The 20,135-nt window shown below is 36.5% G+C and overlaps 3 protein-coding genes across 5 annotated transcripts in view; 1 reads left to right on the top strand and 2 right to left on the bottom strand.

Annotated features, from left to right (window-relative positions):
• The window catches only part of LOC101901439 (platelet-derived growth factor D), a 54,995-nt gene extending 52,461 nt beyond the window's left edge, over nucleotides 1-2,534 (bottom strand). For 2 of the 3 annotated variants that reach the window (XM_059121812.1, XM_059121814.1), the window contains exon 1: nucleotides 2,287-2,534. The gene's annotated coding sequence lies outside the window, so the exon portion shown is untranslated. Of the gene's footprint in view, nucleotides 1-2,077 lie in introns of all 3 variants that reach the window. The other variant, XM_059121813.1, reaches the window with a different exon arrangement.
• Nucleotides 2,535-6,437: 3,903 nt separating this feature from the next.
• LOC101898983 (ubiquitin carboxyl-terminal hydrolase MINDY-3 homolog) lies at nucleotides 6,438-11,061 on the top strand. Its single transcript, XM_005175340.4, has 6 exons — nucleotides 6,438-7,073; nucleotides 8,088-8,221; nucleotides 8,300-9,017; nucleotides 9,082-9,241; nucleotides 9,299-9,458; nucleotides 9,527-11,061. The coding sequence occupies exons 1-6, from the start codon at nucleotides 6,800-6,802 to the stop codon at nucleotides 9,671-9,673; spliced, it is 1,593 nt and encodes a 530-aa protein (XP_005175397.3). The 5' UTR covers nucleotides 6,438-6,799; the 3' UTR covers nucleotides 9,674-11,061.
• A 2,675-nt stretch (nucleotides 11,062-13,736) lies between these two features.
• On the bottom strand, nucleotides 13,737-17,174 carry LOC131802195 (fl(2)d-associated complex component-like). The gene is made up of 3 exons (XM_059121811.1): nucleotides 16,101-17,174; nucleotides 14,607-16,040; nucleotides 13,737-14,546 (listed from the first exon to the last, which is right to left on the bottom strand). Exons 1-3 carry the CDS (start codon nucleotides 17,080-17,082, stop codon nucleotides 13,894-13,896), a joined length of 3,069 nt encoding a protein of 1,022 aa, XP_058977794.1. The 5' UTR covers nucleotides 17,083-17,174; the 3' UTR covers nucleotides 13,737-13,893.
• Between the last annotated feature and the right edge of the window lie 2,961 nt (nucleotides 17,175-20,135).

Genomic DNA, 20,135 nt, shown 5'->3' with positions numbered 1-20,135 from the left:
TGTTGCTCAGCGGCATTTTGGCCTATTTCCGGCGAAGCGCTTGCTTGAGGTGATCGATACTTTGGTATTTGTTTAGTGCCAACCTTGCTTTTCAAAATACTCAAGACACAATAGTCCAAGGGATTGTTATTCGATGATTTTGGTGGCTATTGTGAATTGGAAATGAAGCGAGGAACCTCATTTTGTACCTATTCTTGGGTGGCGCGTACTGAGGTGCTGAGTCCTGTTGGAATGTCCAAGGTCTGCGGCCAAAATGTTTGCGTGCCCAAGGATTTAATACACCCTCTAGAATATTTTGGCGATAATATTCGGCATTTATTCTGATGCCACGTTCGATTAATAAGAGCGGCCATCGGCTGTTATGGCTTGAGTTCTGGTGGCCAACCGAAGGTGTACATTTTCAGCCGACCTTCTTGGCAAGTAAACACTATCATTTTGTTTGTTTAGAAACTGCTGGACAACGAATGATTTCTCATCGGAGAAAACCAAATTTCGGCAGTTCACCACTTTCGGCCAAGCGAAGCAACTCTTTAGCTCTTTTCAGTCTATTTTCTTTCTGGTGCGGTGTAAGTTCTTGTACTTTTTGGAGTTTCAATGGCTTTGCCCCGAGCTCATTTTTCAATATTTGCCGAATGGAATAATGCGATCTGTTCAGCTCACGAGCCATTTTTCGGCCACTGCGACGCGAGTATCGATCAAGTCGTTTTTTTACTTTTCGAACCAAATCTGCTGATGTTGCTGTTATCTTCCGTCCACTTTCTTGACCCGGGTCGTGCTACGCTACCAGTATCACGGTAACGGGCGATGGTACGAGACACAGAAGATTTATTCACATTTAAATGCAGGAGTGATCTAACCATGGCCACTTGTGGGTTTCCAGCCAAATATAAAGAAATCACACTACCACGCTTGAATTCCATCACGAATAACTTTTTTTCTGGAAAATTCTCACCAAAATACATTTGTACGCTTGCAAACAATTTAATGAGCTGTTACTGGAATAATTTTAACTTAATAATTTGGCCAATAGCCAACAACATAATACCCAAAAACAAAATCTTTTTCTTTTAATTTAATTTTTTTACTGGTAATCAGGTCAGAAAAAAATGCTTTTAGTGAAGAAGGCATAAACAAACTTTGTTTTTGTGTTGCATTGATTTAGGGCGAATTCAACATTACAACATCTTGTTTTGACATTTAAAGGTGCCATCAGCTGGGCTGATGCAACTACCTTGTAGATCTACCTTGGATTAGTTGAAACAAATTTGCCGCAAACTTTAAATGTCATGGCGAATATATATTTTTCGCCTTAGATGCCAATTTTGACATTTGAGGGTACCACAAAAGTTGCTTTGTTGTAGCAATTCGCCGATGCGGTTACCTGTTAGATCTACCTTGGCATGATTGATATTGTTTAAATTTGCTCAGTAATAATTTGCAAACTCTCAGTAAATTGTATTGCCAATTCGTTTTCATTTACTGGACTTTCCGAGTTATCAACCAACATGCCTCAAAAATTTTAACAAATGGTTATAAAATATTGAATAATAAAACACATCCCTTGTTTAAAAAGTTATATTTACTTGCACGTGTCATTTTAACCAAATTCCACTTTTTTGCGGAACTCGAACGCATAAAGAAATGCTATTTTTATAGAGGTTGCTTACAATAAATTTTTTAGTTCCTTTTTTTACACATTTTTAGCCCAATATTTACACATACTGCCTTTAAACTTTTTAAGAAGTGACCCCTTTTATAAGGTTCGAAATAATTTTGAATTTTTATTATATATATTTCATCATTCACTTTTTCGCAATTTTTATTTTTTCAACACTTATAAGAACCAGCCTCGTTAAAACAGGTAAATTATTTTTTTTTTTTTTTTTCATTTGATTAACATAGCATTTACGATCAATATAATAACAATTTGCTTTTGCTGCTGTTCAAACATGTGATTGTTGTTGTTGTTTTTCCATTATTATAATATAACAAATGCTTGGCTTAAAGGTCGTTGGAATATTAAAATTCATAACAAATCGCAGTTCAAAATCCCAATGTAAGTACATAAGATACCTACCCACAATGTGGTTGAAATTAATTACACAATATCAAAAATTGACAGCAAAAAAACTTTTAAAACGGAAACTATTGAAAAAATTAAAAATTTTCACGAACTTATCATTTGGTATATCAACCAATATCTTTCATTAAGATCTCTTAGCACATTATTTTTTGTTTTGTTTTTATTTTATCATTCAGTTGTGATTTTTTCGCTTTTTTTCTTACATTTATTTTCTCGTAGAATCTTCTTCTCTTTGTGCAATTTTAGTTGCGCGTGTGTGTGTATGTGTGTTTTACTAATGATGTTTCATTTCATATATTTCTTTGTCACAAAAATCTCAATGAATTTATTTCTCCTTTTTTTCCACTTTTCGTTCGTTACGCACGTTTTACCGTTTGACGGAGCGACTTTTCACGACTTCACGGTTTCAAGTTTTATTCACAACTGTCTGAAGTAAATACAAGTGGAGCTACTTTTAAGCAAGCCAACTGAGTCCCACTGCTGCTATACGATACAAAAAAAATTAACACTCTCACTCTCCAATAGAATTATTCTCTGTAACTCTGGTGTGTGGTCTTGCATTGATCATCGTATCAAAATAACGGTTAGCCAAATTCTCTACTCTCATTCAATGGGTATATTGTGTTAACAGTAAACAATTACTCTTTTCACTCATCGTACTCACATGTGACTCACCTGTTCTCAATGGCATGGCCAGGTTGGTTGGGGGTGGAGAGTTTAGTAATTGTAAATATTTTTTGAGAGACCATAAAGTCTTCAATTGTGGACTTTAAAGAAAATATATAATTTGTGAAGTTTTAAAGAATATTTTGGAAGATTGGAATTTTTAGGAATATTTTGCTATAATGATAAATTGTGGATTTGTAAGAATATTTTTATGAGACCATGGCCTATAGATTGGGTGACCTTTAAGACTATACCCTGCAAGACTTTTTTCAACTAGTTGAGAAAATCGTTAGTTATAAATGCATTATTCTACAACTAACTACAAATTAGTTGAAAAGTCATCTGGAGATCAAAAAGCAAAGTAACCACTACTGGTTGATATTCAGATGACTTTTCAACTAATTTGAAGTTAGTTGTAGAATAATGCATTTACTAACTAACTTACCAGCGGGGCATTTTTCAACCAGTTGAGAAAATCGTTAGTTACAAATGCATTATTCTACAACTAACTTCAAATTGGTTGAAAAGTCATCTGGATATCAACCACTTCAAACGCCTAAACGAAAATAAAATGCAAAAACAAAACACATATAAGTTCTCTAGAGAAAAAAGCAGCCCTAAAAAGCAAAGATGATTGGTTATATCAAACTACTTTGCAATAATTCGCATAATACATTTCCAAAAATACTTCTATATAAATGCCACGTACAATAATACAAGCTAGTGCTGCTAACCTTAATACACAAGTACATATGCTTAGAAAAATAGTGCAGCCAAATAGAAAATAAAGAATTTGATTAGCAAAACAAAAAAAAAAATAAATAAAAAAAATAAATAAAAAAATAAAAAAAATCTTTTTGAACTTTTTAACATATTTTTCAACTGACTAAAAATTGGCTTAAAAGTAATTGGTTTATAGTTAGTTTAAAAGCAACTAGTTTATATTTAGTTTCAAAGTAATGCAGGAATGGACAATTGTCCACTGCCTAGCTCATCCCCATGTTAAAATAGTTAGTTGGCGTAAAGGAAATAAATCAAAAAACAAACTAGTTGTAGTTTTTTTTTAAACTAATTTTAAATTAGTTTTAAACCAATTTATTTCCCTGCAGGGTAATCATTAATACTTTAAAATATAAAAATTATGCATAATAATATTTGTTATATTTTTTCTTTAAAATATTTTTGTGTTCGTACGTTCTATAATAATATTAATGGAGAAATCTAAAAATATTTCTTGAAGAATATTTTTTGGGATGATAAGGTAGAGAATTTAAAACATATCTTCTAAAAAGCTATTAATGGGGATTTTTAGAATTTTTTGAGGGTCCATAAAATCGCGATTTTCTACAGGGTGAGATGAAAAAAACTGCAACCAACTTTAGACTACTGTCATTTCTAAGCCACTCGTCCGACAGCTGTTAAAATTATTCCAGTGACAGCTAATTCTATTGATTACAAGCTTACAAAAGCATTTTGTTGAGAATTTTCCAGAAAAAGAGTTATATGTGATGGATTTCAAACTGTGATAGTGCGATTTCTTTATATTTGGCTGGAAAACCACAAGTGGCTATCGTTAGACCACTCCAGCATTAAAATGTGAATAAATCTTTTGTGTCTCGTACCATCGCTCGTTACCGTGTACGGAAGAGGGACGGAACAGCGACATCAGCAGCAAATGGTTCGAAAAGTAAAGAAGAGACTTGATCTTGTGAGCTGAACATATCGCAATATTCCATTCGGCGAATATTGAAAAATGAGTTCGGGTAAAGTCATTGAAATTCATAAAAGTACAAGAATTTACACCGCAACAGAAAGACAATAGACTCAAAAGAGCTAAAGAGTTGCTTCGCTTGGCCGAAAGTGGTGAACTGCCGAATTTGGTTTTCTCTCTCTCTCTCTCCGATGAGAAAAAATTCGTTGTTCAGAAGTTTGTAAACAAACAAAATGATCGTGTTTACTTGCCAAAGAAGTCAGCTTAAAAAGTGCACCTTCGGTTGGCCACCAGAACTCAAGCGCCGGCAATGGTGATGGTGTGGGCCACCATAACAGCCGATGGTCGCTCTCTGCTGGTATTAATCGACCGTAGCATCAGAATAAATGCCAAATATTATCGCGAAAATATTCTGCAGGGTGTATTAAAGCCACGGGCACGCAAACATTTTGGCCGCAGACCTTGGACATTCCAACAGGACTCAGCACCTCAGCACGCGCCACCCAAGAATGGTTACAAAATGAGGTTCGTTGCTTCATTTCCAGCGCACAATGGCCACTAAAATCTCCAGATACCAATCCGTTGGACTATTGTGTCTAGAGTATTTTGGAAAGTAAGGTTGGCACTAAAAAATACCAAAGTTTCGATCACCTCAAGCAAGTGCTTCGCCGGGAATGGGCCAAAATACCGCAGAGCAAAATTCGGACAGCGTGTGACAGTTTAATTGGCCGTTTGAAGGTCATAATTCGTGCCAAAGGTGACCGATTCGAACAAATCTAAACTTATTCTAAAATTTAAAAAACTGTAAAAATTATGGCGTTTGACTTTGTTGCAGTTTTTTATCTTACGCTGTAATTTTATCCTGATTATGAATGTGGGGTCTAGAATGTATTTTTCGAGGTGCTACAAAAGGAATAACAACTCCATATGAATTATTCCATAAAAATTATTCAAGCCATACCAATGAACTTTTTAGGAAACTACTGAGTATCATTAATATGATATTGATATTAGCTTACACCAATGTGCATCGTATTTTTATAATTTTAAATATGAGCCCCTTGATTTAGTAGGTCAATTTTCTAACTTGAATATCCAATTTTCTGACTTGACTGAAATTCTTATCCGAACACATCAGGCTCTGTATTCCAATGTTTGTTCGTACATTTTCACATAGTAATGTTAATACATAATATTGGTGTAATGGATCATAACCTACCTCAAGTATTGCGTGTGTGTGGTCCTTCACTCCATGTTCATTTGTTTTGATTGAAATGTTGATGTTGGAAATCTGTTGATGTGTTCTTATAAGTAAATAAGTAATGGATTTGTTCGCCTCTGAATTTTGTATCCAACGGCTATTCAATGACTGTCGCCTGTTACGCATCCAATTACCTATAGTTTGTCCTCACCACAAGTGTACAATTCAGAATTTTCGCAAGCAGATATATTTTTTGATTCAGCACATTCTATAAAAATATGTTAAATTATATTAATTTTAAATTAAAACCAACTGAAGATCTGATCTGTTTTTATGTTTAGGTCACACTCAACCGGAAATGTTACTACGCCTAATTTTGGCGCCAAGTCAGTGGATACGTTTGCGTAGACTATCGCAACAATAATCGGGTTAAATACGATACTATCCGCAATAACATATTATAAGAATAAATTCAACTGACTTACTGCATATACTTAACGTTGCATTGTCCACTAACAGGAATTTGACAAGTGCATTTTCCCCCACAAAGGCTTGATAATAATGCAATATAAGAATTTATTTACATTGATGTTAAATAGGAAAGTGTTTCGTTAAATTTATTATTTAAAGCGGAAGAAAAACATGTTTTGTAAGCCGTACTTTCATAAATTTTCTAAATGCTTTACTCTAGCCTCTACCATTAATGCATCAAAAAGTCGATAACACCAAAATCGATTACTCAACTCACCATCAACATTCTTTACTTGCTGGCCATAGTCGATCTAGCCATCCCTTACACTTATTATTTACGGGCAAAATAAATACAAGAAAAAAAAACTATTATTAACAAGAACATCAGTTGAAAAATTGCTTTTTGCCATATAATTTGGCATCAGCTTTACTTAATACAATTAAATTGTTATTAATATTTAAGCTTAGAAGCAATAAAATAGTCGTGTGCAAAATCAAACAAGCAGAGTAATGTTCTGACAGTGTTTCTGGCAGCAGTGAAGTGAAGGAAAAAAGAAAATTGTTTAAAAAGCACAGAAAGAAAGTGAAGAAAAGCAAAGAAAATATAATAGAACAACAGAGATTTATTAAATATTTTGTTAATATAAACACTTTTGAGTGATTGGTCATGGGCGAACATACGAAAAGTGCCTCTACAGCAGCTCAAAGTGCAGCGGCAGAGGCAGAATTGCACCAGCAGCAGTTACAACAACAACAGCAGCAGCATCATCATCAGGCGACTACAAGTGGGAGTGCTGGCTTAACTTCCTCGGCAGCAGCAGCAGCGGATGCAATCAGAAGTAATGCATTAACGGCCAAAGATGCGCGAGAATTACAAGAAATACGCAATTTATTATGGGGCCCAAATATACGGCTGGATGTGTTTCGACGTTGGTCTCAAGGTGGGTGTGGGTATACGAAAAAACTAACCATCATCATCATTCTTCTTGTGGCATTTTCGTGAAATTTTATGCATAAAATTGAAAGTGTTTTGATGCCATCAGTTTTCTAAAATACCCCATCCTCCACCCTTCCCTTCCCTCTGGAGGTGATGTCAAAATATACTCATTGACACCTGCGGTTACATTGTATTTATTACCCTCACTCCTTCGTACCTTCATATATGGCTTGCAATTGAAACGTGTGGTGTACTTTTGTTTTCATTTCGATTTTATGGAAGAGGGGGGGATTTACGAGGAGGTTGGATATTGTTATTTTTAATTTTTTTTGTTTAAAAATAATTGAAATTCCATGCAAGATGAGTCATATGGCATAATGATGCCAATGCAATTTTCCTGCCCGTTGCCACCACCTCCCCATATGTGAATGTTGTTCTGTTGTGTTTAAGTGTGTGCGCCCCATAAATTGACCATATTGCCGCTATTTTGTAATTAATATTACCGGCATAAATTGTTTTTGAATTGAAATATCTCTATACTTTGTTCCATAAATTAATAGTTTTACGAAATGTGTACAGGCGGCTTATCAAGCCCTATTTACTATATTTATGAAGCGTATTGTGTCATAATTTCAAATTTTGGATTTTCAAGGTTTAGAACACCCATTCTTTAAAGTATTTTAAATGTATTTTCCCCCTTTTGTTATAGCCCTCATATAGAGATACTGATGTGGAGATCTAAACCATTTTTAAGTATGCTGCAAGTATAAGACCTTATCAAAAGAGACCTAAACTAAGTAAAAAGGCTGCAAGTTGATCTTTGGTGTTCCAATGACTATAAGGCCTTATCGAATGTCCACCATAAAATTTGTTACCTATAAGTTTTATGGAAATGTTGGTGTGGTGTGGTATCAAATCGACTACTCCCTTCTTTGTTATTAAAATATACATTTTTCCTAAATACCCTTAATTCATTCAAAATTTTCGTTTCCTTTGTCTTTCTCTCTTTTTTCACTAGGTTTTGAATTTAGTGATGTTGAACCTTCAGCTTTGGTACAAAAGCAAGGTGGTCCATGTGCTGTGATTGCTCCCGTGCAAGCCTACATTCTAAAGATCCTTATTATGGATACACCTGGTCATTTTCTAAAGGATGTAAGTACACACACACAAATATGACTTGCCAACAGCTGATCTGATTAACAATTCATTCTATTTTTTTTTTTTTTTCAGTTAACACCCGATAAATGTAAAAGTCTACTAGTACAAGCCCTCTGTACCATATTAAGTAAATGTAAAGCACAACGCTTGCGTTTAGTTACCTTACCTGTTGATCAGTGTTCCGAAGCCAAAGAAACGCCAGCAGCAACGGATGTAGACCATGATATATGTGATGATGCGGCCAATTTAAATACAATTGATCCCACAGCAGCAGCAGCATCAGCTGGTGGTGGTTCTGATTGTGCCGGTGCATTATCATCCGCATGTCTCACAGCAGCGGCCGATGAAGAAGTTTCACCCGAAGAATACCATAAACGCCTACAAGTTATACATTTCAATAGCATTGAAGAACTGGAAAGATATTATACGCATAATTTCGATGTATTATCTGCCAAATATGGGGTTTTACTATTCATGTATACAGTGTTGTTGACCAAAGGCATTGAGAATGTCAATTCCGAGTTATTGGATACATCCGAGCCTTTAATACACAATACCTATGGTTATGGGTCACAGGCTTTGATAAATCTCATGTTGACTGGACGTGCTGTGGCCCATGTTTGGGATAACGATCAAGATGTGGGCGGTTTGAAGTTGCGCGGTATTGATGAACAAAGTGATATTGGTTTCATTACATTGATGGAACAAATGCGTTACTGTACCGTGGGTTCTTTCTACAAAAATCCACGTAATCCTGTTTGGGTTATGGGTTCGGAAACTCATTTAACTGGTGGGTATAAATATACCAATTTTTACAACAAATGGTAATTTTTTTTAATTTCTTTATTTTGCAGTGTTATTTAGCAATGAAAAAAGACTCGTCTCACCCGAAACCCCATCGGAAATAGCCCGGCGTGTCTTTAAGTCATATGATCCAGATGGTAATAATTTTATACCCACACCAGTTTTGCAAGATGTCTTGGCTGCCTTGGATTTAGTCAGTGAGGCTGAATAGTAAGTTTTTGAGATAATTTTATGGAACATGAGATAAACGATTTTATTGTCTTTTAGTGTGGAGATTATGCAAAGACGCTTAGATCCCGAAGGTTTGGGTATAATATTACTGAATGCATTTATGGATGAATTTTTCCCCCAAGAGAAACGTTCAACACCCGACACCTTTGATTTGATGCATTATAATGGTATACCAGGGTCAAATGAGGGCAATAGGGTAAGTAGGACATGTCCATTGAGGAAACTTTCTTTAAATATGTATTTCTTTTTGTTTTCCTTTTATAGGTTCGTTATTGTAAAGGTTCTGCCATACTATTGGAAACTGATTTGAAATCAGTTTTTGTATCCAATCCATTAATGACATGTTTACAAACAAAATGGCCAAATATTGAAATGAATTGGCATGACATGAGAATACCATCAATGAATTGACCACATCATTGAAATGAGAATTAAGTAGCCTATCAAAGATTCTAAAAAAGGATATAACAGAAGAGTACATATAAAGAGGATATAACTAAATAAACATCGCTATACTACTACCACTACTCGAGGCCTATATACAAATACACACACACATACAATTCTAGTTGAAGATAAGTTTGATTGTGAGGAAATCTGGAAACCAGAACAAAAACCAATTCATCAATACAACAACAAAACCAATAAATAATACCATAAAATACAAATCCAACAAACAAATGGAAAACATGAAAAATACAAAAAAAAAACAATTATTATTTATGTAGTACTTGGAATTAGTACGTTTTTATGATTTATAGCTTTACATACATAGATATTTTCCCCGCCACTAAAACAAACACTTCCACACTTTGGCCAAAAAGCAAAAGTAATGTTCAACAAAATTGGGCATGTTCTCATTACAACGGCATAGAAACTGTACTACACACAAAATTGTAATTTTAAATAACGTATAAACCCAACCTAGGACAGTGGGTAACAGATATGGGAAATGGAAAAATGTGTCAAGGAGTATAACAGGCTCACATCGGCTCCCATTGGCTTTTCCATGAAGTGCCATTGATGGCTTTATGGTATTTTCAGTTTGTTGAAGGTTCTATAAAGCACATATCCTGATATTGTCTTATATCCGTTACACATTGTCTTTAGGAAACAAAATAGAAAGTAGCTGCATCAAAAGAAAAAACTTTATATCCCAGCAAATAATATACCCCTTTACAAAATATTCCCCCCACTCTTTATTAGAAGAATAAAATTTCATTTTGAGAAACAAAAGTAAACACGAAACTAACAAAACCACTTCCAAATTTAAACATACATTTTAAAACTAAGAGTATTGTAACTCGAAAACAAAACAAAAAAACTGAATTTGAATACCCGCCATTATCATTAAAAGATTATATATACTTTAACAATTAGGTATATATAAATCTAGATTTGTAAACATAAAAAAACAAATATGTATCTATTATTATTATTATTAGTGATTATAATCAGTTGTTAATTAATTGACAAAACAAAGAAACAAAAACTGAAAACTAAGTAAAAACAAAACAAAAGTAATAAACACATCCCTAAAGTATTTAATTATAAGCTGTTTGCTATTTTTTTTCATTTTGGATTATCAAAAATTGTTTTCTCATTTTTTTTTGTAATGTATATTTATTTGTAAAATCTAAAACGAACAACAAACAAAATACCACAAAACTAAACAAAGAGCTCTCACACCAATTAATTAATAAAATGAAGAAAACAATTATATTAAAAATGTCATTAAAACAGTTCAGATTTACTTTAGCACTTTAACAAAAGATTAAACAAAAAAAAAAAAAAAAAAAGAAGAAGAAAACAAAAAATGAAACTAATAAAAGAACAAACAAAAAGGTAACATCTAAAATAAGAAAACTTAACAAAGCACAAGTTTGTTTTACTACGAAATAAGGATTTAAATTCTAAATTTGTGGTACTTACCTGGGATTGTTTCCAATTTAGCTTCATTAAATCAACTCATCTCTTCATTTTGGAAATAAAAACAAGATTGCGGTGTACGATTCAACTTTTCTGATTCGCTTCTCGACCTCCGGCTCATCCAGTTATTCCATTTGGATTCCGATCGGGTTCAATGCTTGACAAGACATCGGCGAAAACTTTGAGAGACCAAAAAAGAATTGACTAAATCAGAATTTATAGCCCCATCTTTGAGTTAAGATTATTCAAACTGTTGATTCTTTATAGGGGAGGTTCCGGACCAATTCGTATCTGACCTAAGACTGATAAATATATAACAACGTGCCAGATTTGTACTATATTGACTTCTTCCTATAATTTATATGAGATTTGTGCAATTTTTTAAAAAACGTGGAAATATGCGTGTATTTACAGATCTGGCGGTCCGAAGTATTCCATTTTCATACTTCATCTAATCTGATAACATTACTTTCGCGTTTTATAAGCTGGATACTCAAAATTTTGACCCTTTGTGGGGGAGGTACCAGAAGGTGTGGGCCTATACATCCCAGTTTCACACCAGACATTGGGTTTATAAAAAATATTGTGATGTGTATAATTTGAAGCGAACCGGATGTTTATTTCGGATTTTATGATCGTTTTGGTTATTCAAAACTTTGACCCTCTGTGGGGGAGGTACCAGAAGGAATGGTCTGATCTCTACCATCTTTATAACAGCTCTTGTGTTGATGGAAATATTGAAATATGCCAAGTCTGAATGGAATCGAATGGTAATTTTATGTTTTATAAGCTTCATGGGTATTCGAAATTTTGACCCGATATATTCCATCTTCACAAGAGACCTTGGGTGAGTGAAAATATTGTGGTAAGTGCAATTAGGACACTTGTATAACATTTTATAAGAGCTATAATTATTCAAAATTTTGACCCTTTGGGGGGATGGTACTTGATGGAGTGGACCGATATTGTTCATTTTCGCATCTGATCAAGCACGGATGCTAATATCAGGATTCGCTAAGTTGGAGCAAAATCGGATTATCCTTTCTCTTTCTATGCAATATATTACTTTCTTTAAAAATGTTGACATTTTGTGTGGGAGGTAATACAAGAAATGGACCTATATTGCCCATCGCCGAACTCGATCTAAGTTTAACAAAAATATTACGATGTATCAGTTTGGACCAAATATGATACTGCTATCGAGAGTTATCGTGGGAACCAGCCAGCCAGACAGACGGACATCGCTAGATCGACTCCAAATGTCCTGAAACGGATTTGCTCCAAAGAGACCGAGGGTCTAAAACAGTTAATTTGACAAGGCACGTTTTGACCGTATCAAATGATCTAGCCAAATGACTGAGAGTATAATGGGACTGTAACATTGAACTACACCCGGTCGTTGCTGTTTTTTCGATGACACAGGGCTTAAAAACGAATAACGTCTCCATTCCGCTCTTCTATTTAGCGCTCAGGATAACATTTGGAACATCGTCCATTATTAACTGGTGCGACACATGCCGTATTCAGCCTCCAGCTGTTTCAGAATTTCCATTGGGATTCCGACTGTGTTCAATACTTTAAATGATATCGGCGAACGTTTTGGAAGACTAAAGTCAATTCAGAATCGACGCGATATGCTTTTTTCATGTTACGCGTTGCTTCTAACGCATCTATTCGGGTTCTCCAGAGGGTTAGGATGGTTTTTGGATCATCGTCCATTTTCAACTGATCCGACGTTGAACTCTTGGTCCTGCCTCATGATGGCATAATCAATTAACTATTCAAAAACCGGCATATCGTAAAGCTTGACAGAGGCTGCATCATATTCCCCCAAAAGTTCGAGAGTAGCTTAACGTTGACCTGTTGACATCTAATGCCAGTTTCCAGACTTTGGGATCAGTTGGACTGGAAATTTGGGTATCGCTAGTTATTCGATCTGCATGTAACTGAAAATACTTTCTGTTATCGTGATCTCAAAGGGAATTTTGAACCGGGCTCTGAATTGGCGGTTTATGGACTCTTTGAATTTAGTCGAATTATTTCTCTTATACTTAAGGAAAATATGATTTCAATCGTTTTTTTTTTTTTGCCGCTGAAGTCGATTATTCTCTAGTTGAAGGGAAATGACGTGTTCCCAATTAACGTCAATTATCACTGGTTAATCTGAAATGTGAGGCTCTCTCTCTTTAATTTTCGCAAAGACAACGTTGTGTTGCGAAACACTCATTTTTTATTTTAGTTTGCACTTCATATTGTAAATCTCTGTTCGGATTCCAACGTTCTCGGAATTACTTAAATTTGTTAATTTTTCCATTTTTCTGCAGATGTTTGTATTTTTTCTTTTTATTTCCTTCTATTTTCCACCTTTCTCTGCCGATATTTCTTATTTTTTCTTTTTATTTCATTTTACTGCAACTTATTTTCGTAGGTTCTTAATTTTCTGTATTGACTACTAATACGCTTTCCACTCAGTTTCCTCTGAATTTAGAAGACGTCCTCTTTTACCTTTCCATCAGCGGTAATACATTTCAGTTTATTTCATCCATTATCGTATCAATTCATTCATAAATAATTTTTATGGTTTTTAGATCTGTATATATGTGGTCTTAAAATCTAAAACATTCAAGTTACTTAAATCATAGTATAGTATATTTAATTAAGCATAGTTTTTTGCTAACAAAACAAATATGAAGTTTTGCGATTTATTTTACTTCTAATGTTCGCTGGAAAGCCGCTAAAGCCATAGCTTTAAGTTTGTCACTAGTAACAGGAATATTACGAGAAATGGGACACTCTCTGGCTGGTAGGCCGCACAATTGCCGGCGCAGTTTTAGATCTTGTCGGGCACTCAATGCCCTGCTATTTAAACCACATGCATTGGCAATCAGATTGTTGCGTTCCATTTGCAACTTACGTTGAGCCACTTGCATACAAGCCAATGGAGGTAAGCTATCAATGTTTATGATCTCCTCTTTTGGAGGTTTAATTTCTAGTTTTTCTTCTTTCGGCTTGATGTCTGAAGTGCTGTCATCATTCTCCACAGGCGTTTGAGAATCTTCGTCCAGTGTGGATAATGATGAAACTTCATCTTTGATTTCAGATTTAATTGCCGCTTCCTCCTTGAGTTCTGTCTTGATGCTGGTTTCCTCTTTCATTTCTTCTTCCAACTGTTGTTTGGCATTGTTGAGCAATTGTTTGGCATATTCCTCGCCAGCCATACGCATAGATATGCCAATATCCAAAATAATGCGATGTGGTTGCCATTTTTGTTTGGCTGTGGTTGTGGGACATGAAGGCAAACGTTTAGTTTCAGCAATCAAGGATGACCAGTCCACACCCAAGGCATCGCCAACACCTACATTAAAAATTACGAAATCAATTAGTAATTCCTCAAGGCGTATTATTTACAACTTACCCTTGGCCGCCCTTTCCTCTTCCAATTCTCCATCGGATATTTCCTCAAAGTCCATAATTTCATCATCTTCTCCCTTTTCCTCTGTGGCTTCCTTGTCAACGATTTTAGTTTGTGAATTTGAGTCTTCATTATCCAGTTTTGCTTTCTTTTCAGTTTTGTTTAAAATATCATCGTCACTGTCACTTATTTCACTCAACTCCCCGGATTTCTTCTCCTTTTCGGTTGGTGTCTCACCGGCCACTTGTTGTTCAGTTTGTTCTGGTGCAACTTCAGCAGCATTGTTGCCCGTTGCTGCCTTATCTTCAGTTTCTCCAACAATCTCTCCAGCTTCGGGCTTATCATCACTTCCTTGACCAGGTCTAGCTGCTCCAGCCGATTGACCCAAAATGCTGGGATTTGTGGTACCACTAGCAGCACTTTGAGCAGCAGCCTTGGCAGCTGCCACAGCAGTATTTGCTGCGGCCAATGCTGCCTGTTGCTTCTTCAAAATATTTGGATTAGTGTAGGTCATATTACGTTTATTCGGGAAACGTGGTGAGCCCTCATGGAATCCGCCACCAGATGTTGGCAGACTTAACAAAGCTGGTGGATGATGAGCTCTAAAGCCATGGATGCCTGGTACACGTTCACCATGTATTATGTGGCCACCTCGGCGATAGCCTCCTCGTCCACCACGCTCACTACGTGGATGATGCATCATGGGGCCAGGTGGACCTCGGGAATAACTAGGAGGTCCCGATGGTTCTTCTCGCTCGCGCCAGTCCCAAGGTCTTCCGCCGGGTGCTAGTTTTTCGCGTGACTCCGGCAAATCACGTTTGTCATGTTCCAACCAGGCATCGCGGCTTGATTCTGGTTTCTTGGAAACTTCAATTTGTCCCTCTTCAGCATCCCAATCGGTTTCGGATTGTGGTCTTTGTTCGCGAACCGAGGGTGGAGGAATTTTTCCAGGCAAAACAGAGCCAGTACCCCTCTTCGGTCCACCAAAACCACGTCCCGATGAATGAGATGATGGGCCTGGCTCATCGTTGGGCCACTCGCGTGGACTTCCCACCCATTCTTTGCGCTTCCAATCTGATCCAGGGCGTCCAGCATAGCCCCGCTCACGCTCTCTGGGAGGTGGCAAACGATCACGTTCTTCTGGATACAAATGTTCCGGTTCCATTTCACGATAGTCACGAGGGTCATGCATTTCTCGTGCTCTTATTTCTCGTTCCGAAAGCCATGGTTCACGGCCACCTCCTCGGCCTTCCTCTATGAAGGGTCTCTTGTAGGCGCGTTCACGATCATCTTCAGGATATATATCACGGGGATCGGTACGCATGCGACTTCCACTTGATCCAGGATATTCCGAGGGACTCATTTCGCGGCGACGTGCAAGATATTCACGTTCACGCAACAATTCCTCGCGTTCCAAAATGGCGCGGCGTTCACTTTCTGCGAAAATAACAAGATTTAAAAAAATATATTTGCCTAAATATTCGAGGCAATACTTACCCTCGTCATAATCATCTCCACGATGCTTACGCCCATAGCCATGATCATAGGGATCAATATCTCGTTTGGTTCTCTCCAACGAACGATCGCGTGGCTCAAAACCACGACCGCCGATATCACGTTCTGGACCCCGAGCCAACAGCCGTTCACTCATGGGCTTGCCATACTTCTCTTCCTCCTCCCGACGCAATTTTTCACGTGCCAAACGTTCACGCTCCCTTTGACGTTCTTGGCATCTGGCCAATGCCTCGGCCCTTTCTTTATCGCGTGCCGCTTCACGTTCCCGTCTTTCTCGTTCTCTGGCCATGTCTTCGTGGCGCATCTTCTCGTGTCGCAAACGTTCACGTTCAGCAGATGGTGTGCGGTCACGAGTACGCGTCTGAATTATAATCTTCTCCCGCGACATTAGCTGGTGATGTACCCGCGGTGGAGTTTTCTGCCTATTTACATCCTGGTGTATGCGTATCTTTGTAATTTTGGTAGGCGAACGACTGCTGCGATGATGGTGCTCACGTTCACGCTCCCGCATAGCACGATGTTTTTCTTTCTCACGCTCACGCCGCTCCTTACTGGCAGCACGTAGATGTTTACGTTCGGCCAATTTCTTCAATTTAGCTTGCGTGGCCGGTGACAGTGCCCGATGGGAATGACCACTTAGCGCTGCCGCAGCGGCTGCAGCTTTTTTCTTCAACTTTGCCTCTTTGAGTTTACGTTTTAGGTGATTGCGTTTGGCTTCCAATTTCTTTTGGCAACGACGCTCCTTCTCTCTTTTGTGGCGTTCATCTCCGCTCGAACTGCTGGAACGCCTGAGGCCCGGTTGACGAGATTTCTTGTGGCGATGCCTACGCTCATCTTCCGAGCTGTATGAACTAGAGGAACCGGACTCACTATCGCTGCTACTGCTGCTGCTTTCACTGCTCGACTCGGCAGCTTTTCGTGCTTTTTTATATCTACGTAATGCTTCCTTTGATTTCTTGTCCATTTCTAATTAATTAAAACAAAATTTTAATATTTGATACTTTTTGCGTTGCTTTGTAACCGATAAGACAACGAAGCCGGTTGATTTATTTTCGACTGCGGCAACTCTTTAAATCATGGGCAACGGTTAGCGGCGGCTAAAATTGGTCGCAGCAGAAAAATGGAAAAAAATTCATTATAAAATAATTAATAATATAAAGAATATCCCAGACATAAAACAAGGAACTGATGAGGATTGGTGGCTCTTTCCCTGCCTTACCCTCTGGTAAACATTACCATCGTTCTCCACTAATAAACAAACGTTGTTTTTATAAGAGCAACAAAAAAGGGATAAAGCCTGTTCATTTTGCAACAACAAAATACTACGGTATCCCGAACAAACAAGCCACACTGTTCTAATAATATAAATAAATATTTTTTTATAATAATTAAACTTACTTAACAAATTTTTTACGAAGACTTGTCCAATCACTGGTACCTCGCTCATAACTCTGTGTGGGTGATCACATGTTGTACCACGGGGGTTTATTACTTTCATTTTTTATACAAACTTACTGAGAATGTGATACCAAAGCAGATAAATTAAATTCCTAAACTGTTAAATTAATTAATTTTTAAATTATTATTGTTTAAATAATATTTACCGCCATTTTGGATTTTTCCAACAAATTTAAAAAACGTTCCTAAAAATACTAACACGAAAAGGCAAAAGGAAATCTCGTTGAAAAACAAGTACAAAACAAAATTACCGACATATTTTGTTTACGAATAAGGGTGATGCATAATGAGGGATTAGATGTTTTGTTTACGTACACGATATGAAGAAATGCCATATGAAAAAGTGGGATATATAGGCTGGAGAATTCGAATTCGTTTTTTGTCATAAAAAGGAAAAAAGAAGATTTGTGTCTTTTCAGTGGCTTTTTTCCAATTTTATTCAATTAATATAGGGAAGTGTAATTCTATGTTTTATCATCAGACAACAAAGTTGCCAATCACTGCGAAATGATAACTCGAGTTGTTGTTAGTCACCGCCGTCTTTAAATTTATTTTCAAACTATATATATGGTTGGAAAATCATAGTTTTTATTACTGCTCTGTTCCACAACTTTAAAAGTTAAAAAAAAATTAAAACCTTTCACTACAGTAATAGATTTTTTAGGTGTGGACATGGTACAATAAAAATGTAAGGCAAAGCTTTCAGTTGATTGGAAGAAGCCTACATTGCAGGGCGCGCATTCGATATATTAACCAGTTTTGCCATGGAATTGAAAGAACGAAGAGTTCGAACCGTATTTTTGAAAGAAAAATACAGTCATTTCATTAAATTTTTGAGCTATTAAACTCATTTTAGAAATAAGGAAAAATATGAACAAAAATATAAAAAACTTGTTGCATATTATTTTAAATAATTCTGGCAGGAAGCGGGCACAGCTTCAGGGCTGTATATGTGAAGTTTTTTAGCTGTTCTACCTCATTATTATACCATGGGTGGGAGTACATTTCGTATAAGCCTAGTGTTTGAGATCATTGTCTTGATAAAAATAGTAATCTTCGCCAAGGTCGAGCTTTTCCTTACACAGTGGTAAAATTTCTTTCGACACGTTAAGGTACATAGTCTAATCCATAATACCTAACGTGACCATACGTCCCGCTTTGGGCGGGACAGTCCCGCTTTGAGGTTATCTGTCCCGCTGTCCCGATGCTTCCAATCATGGCTCAATAAAATTATTCCCTGTTTTAGTTCGCTATTTTGTACCATACGAAGGCGTGAGAGTCAGGATTTTAGAGTTTCAAAAGCAGCCAGGCGAATCATCTGATATAATTGTGGACTATTTGAAAGAAGTATTATCTTGCAATGATTTGAATGAGAAAATTGTGGCATTTTGTGCAGACAATACAAACTGCAATTTCGGAGGAAAGAATAGAAAAGGGATAAATAATGTTTACGCGAAATTGAACCTATCCGTCGGAAGGCAGCTCATTGGGATTGGGTGTGGAGCCCATATAATTCATAATGCTATCAAAACAGCCGCAGATTGTATTATATTTTAGATAATTAGATTATATTTTTTGAACGCACAGACAGCGATTTTTCATCAAGCCGTGTTGAAAATCGAGGGACAAAACGTGTCCGCAATAGAGTCTGCGAATGAAATTAATCGTCTCCGAGATAACTTAGAACTTAAAGAGAATTCGATTTTCCTTCCTCATTCCGTCCGCAATCTACTGGTAAAATTACAAAAAACTGACGTTGCTGTTGATGAGCAGAATGTGAAAACTGCGGCAGCGGATTTTTATAAGACAAGTAAAGAATACTTGGAACAGTGGTGCCAGTTCAATGCACAACTAGCAGTATTTGAATGGTCAAATTTGAGAAAAGTCCCTACTTGGGAGGACGTACAGAATGTGACGGATTTGCTGATCACACAAAGATTTCTTAGCAGTAGCCAAGATACGGAGGTGTTCGATGAGTTTTCGCTTATTTCCAGTTACGTCACAGTTGAAAAATTCAAAAGCTGGAACGATGAGAATGTTGCTACTGAAGACCGTTGGGTGGAGCTGTTTAAACACTTCCGTGCTAATAATCTCAACTGCACAAACTTTCGCACAATTATTGAGTATGTTTTATGTATGCCTGGAAGTAACGCACCTGTCGAAAGAGTTTTTTCCCTAATGAATAAAATATGGACAAGTGAAAAAACGCAGTTAAGTGTGACAGTTTTAAAAGCTATTTTAATTACTAAGACTAACATCAACAAACAATGTAATCAGCTCCATTCCTACTTGAAAACTAGACCCTATATTTTAAAACTAATTTGCTCTGCTGACAAATATAAAACAAATACTTAGACATAAGATTAATTTCATAAATTAGATTTATACGTATTCTCTCCGTTTTTGAATAAAATTTGTTTTTAAATGCATAATTTTTTTTTTTACAAAATTCCGCAGGCGTCCCGCTCTGAAGAAAAATATAAATGGTCACATTAATAATACCCTCAATAAAATGCAATACACCAGATCTAGAGGCTAAAAATGAACCCCACATCTACT

Source organism: Musca domestica, unplaced genomic scaffold (genome assembly GCF_030504385.1).
Source record: "Musca domestica strain aabys unplaced genomic scaffold, Musca_domestica.polishedcontigs.V.1.1 2, whole genome shotgun sequence".
Classification (NCBI taxonomy): domain Eukaryota; kingdom Metazoa; phylum Arthropoda; class Insecta; order Diptera; family Muscidae; genus Musca; species Musca domestica.
Note: the sequence above shows the minus strand (reverse complement) of the source record. Positions and strands in the feature narration are given on the sequence as shown.

Excerpts from the sequence above, each read along its gene's own strand:
- LOC101898983 (XM_005175340.4), top strand. The coding sequence starts at position 6,800 with ATGGGCGAACATACGAAAAGTGCCTCTACAGCAGCTCAAAGTGCAGCG. Across the intron at positions 8,222-8,299 it reads CTGGTCATTTTCTAAAGGAT|TTAACACCCGATAAATGTAA; the intron begins GTAAGTACACAC and ends TTTTTTTTTCAG. Across the intron at positions 9,242-9,298 it reads TTAGTCAGTGAGGCTGAATA|TGTGGAGATTATGCAAAGAC; the intron begins GTAAGTTTTTGA and ends ATTGTCTTTTAG.
- LOC131802195 (XM_059121811.1), bottom strand. The coding sequence starts at position 17,082 with ATGGACAAGAAATCAAAGGAAGCATTACGTAGATATAAAAAAGCACGA. Across the intron at positions 16,041-16,100 it reads TGGAGATGATTATGACGAGG|AAAGTGAACGCCGCGCCATT; the intron begins GTAAGTATTGCC and ends TTATTTTCGCAG. Across the intron at positions 14,547-14,606 it reads AGAGGAAAGGGCGGCCAAGG|GTGTTGGCGATGCCTTGGGT; the intron begins GTAAGTTGTAAA and ends TTTTTAATGTAG.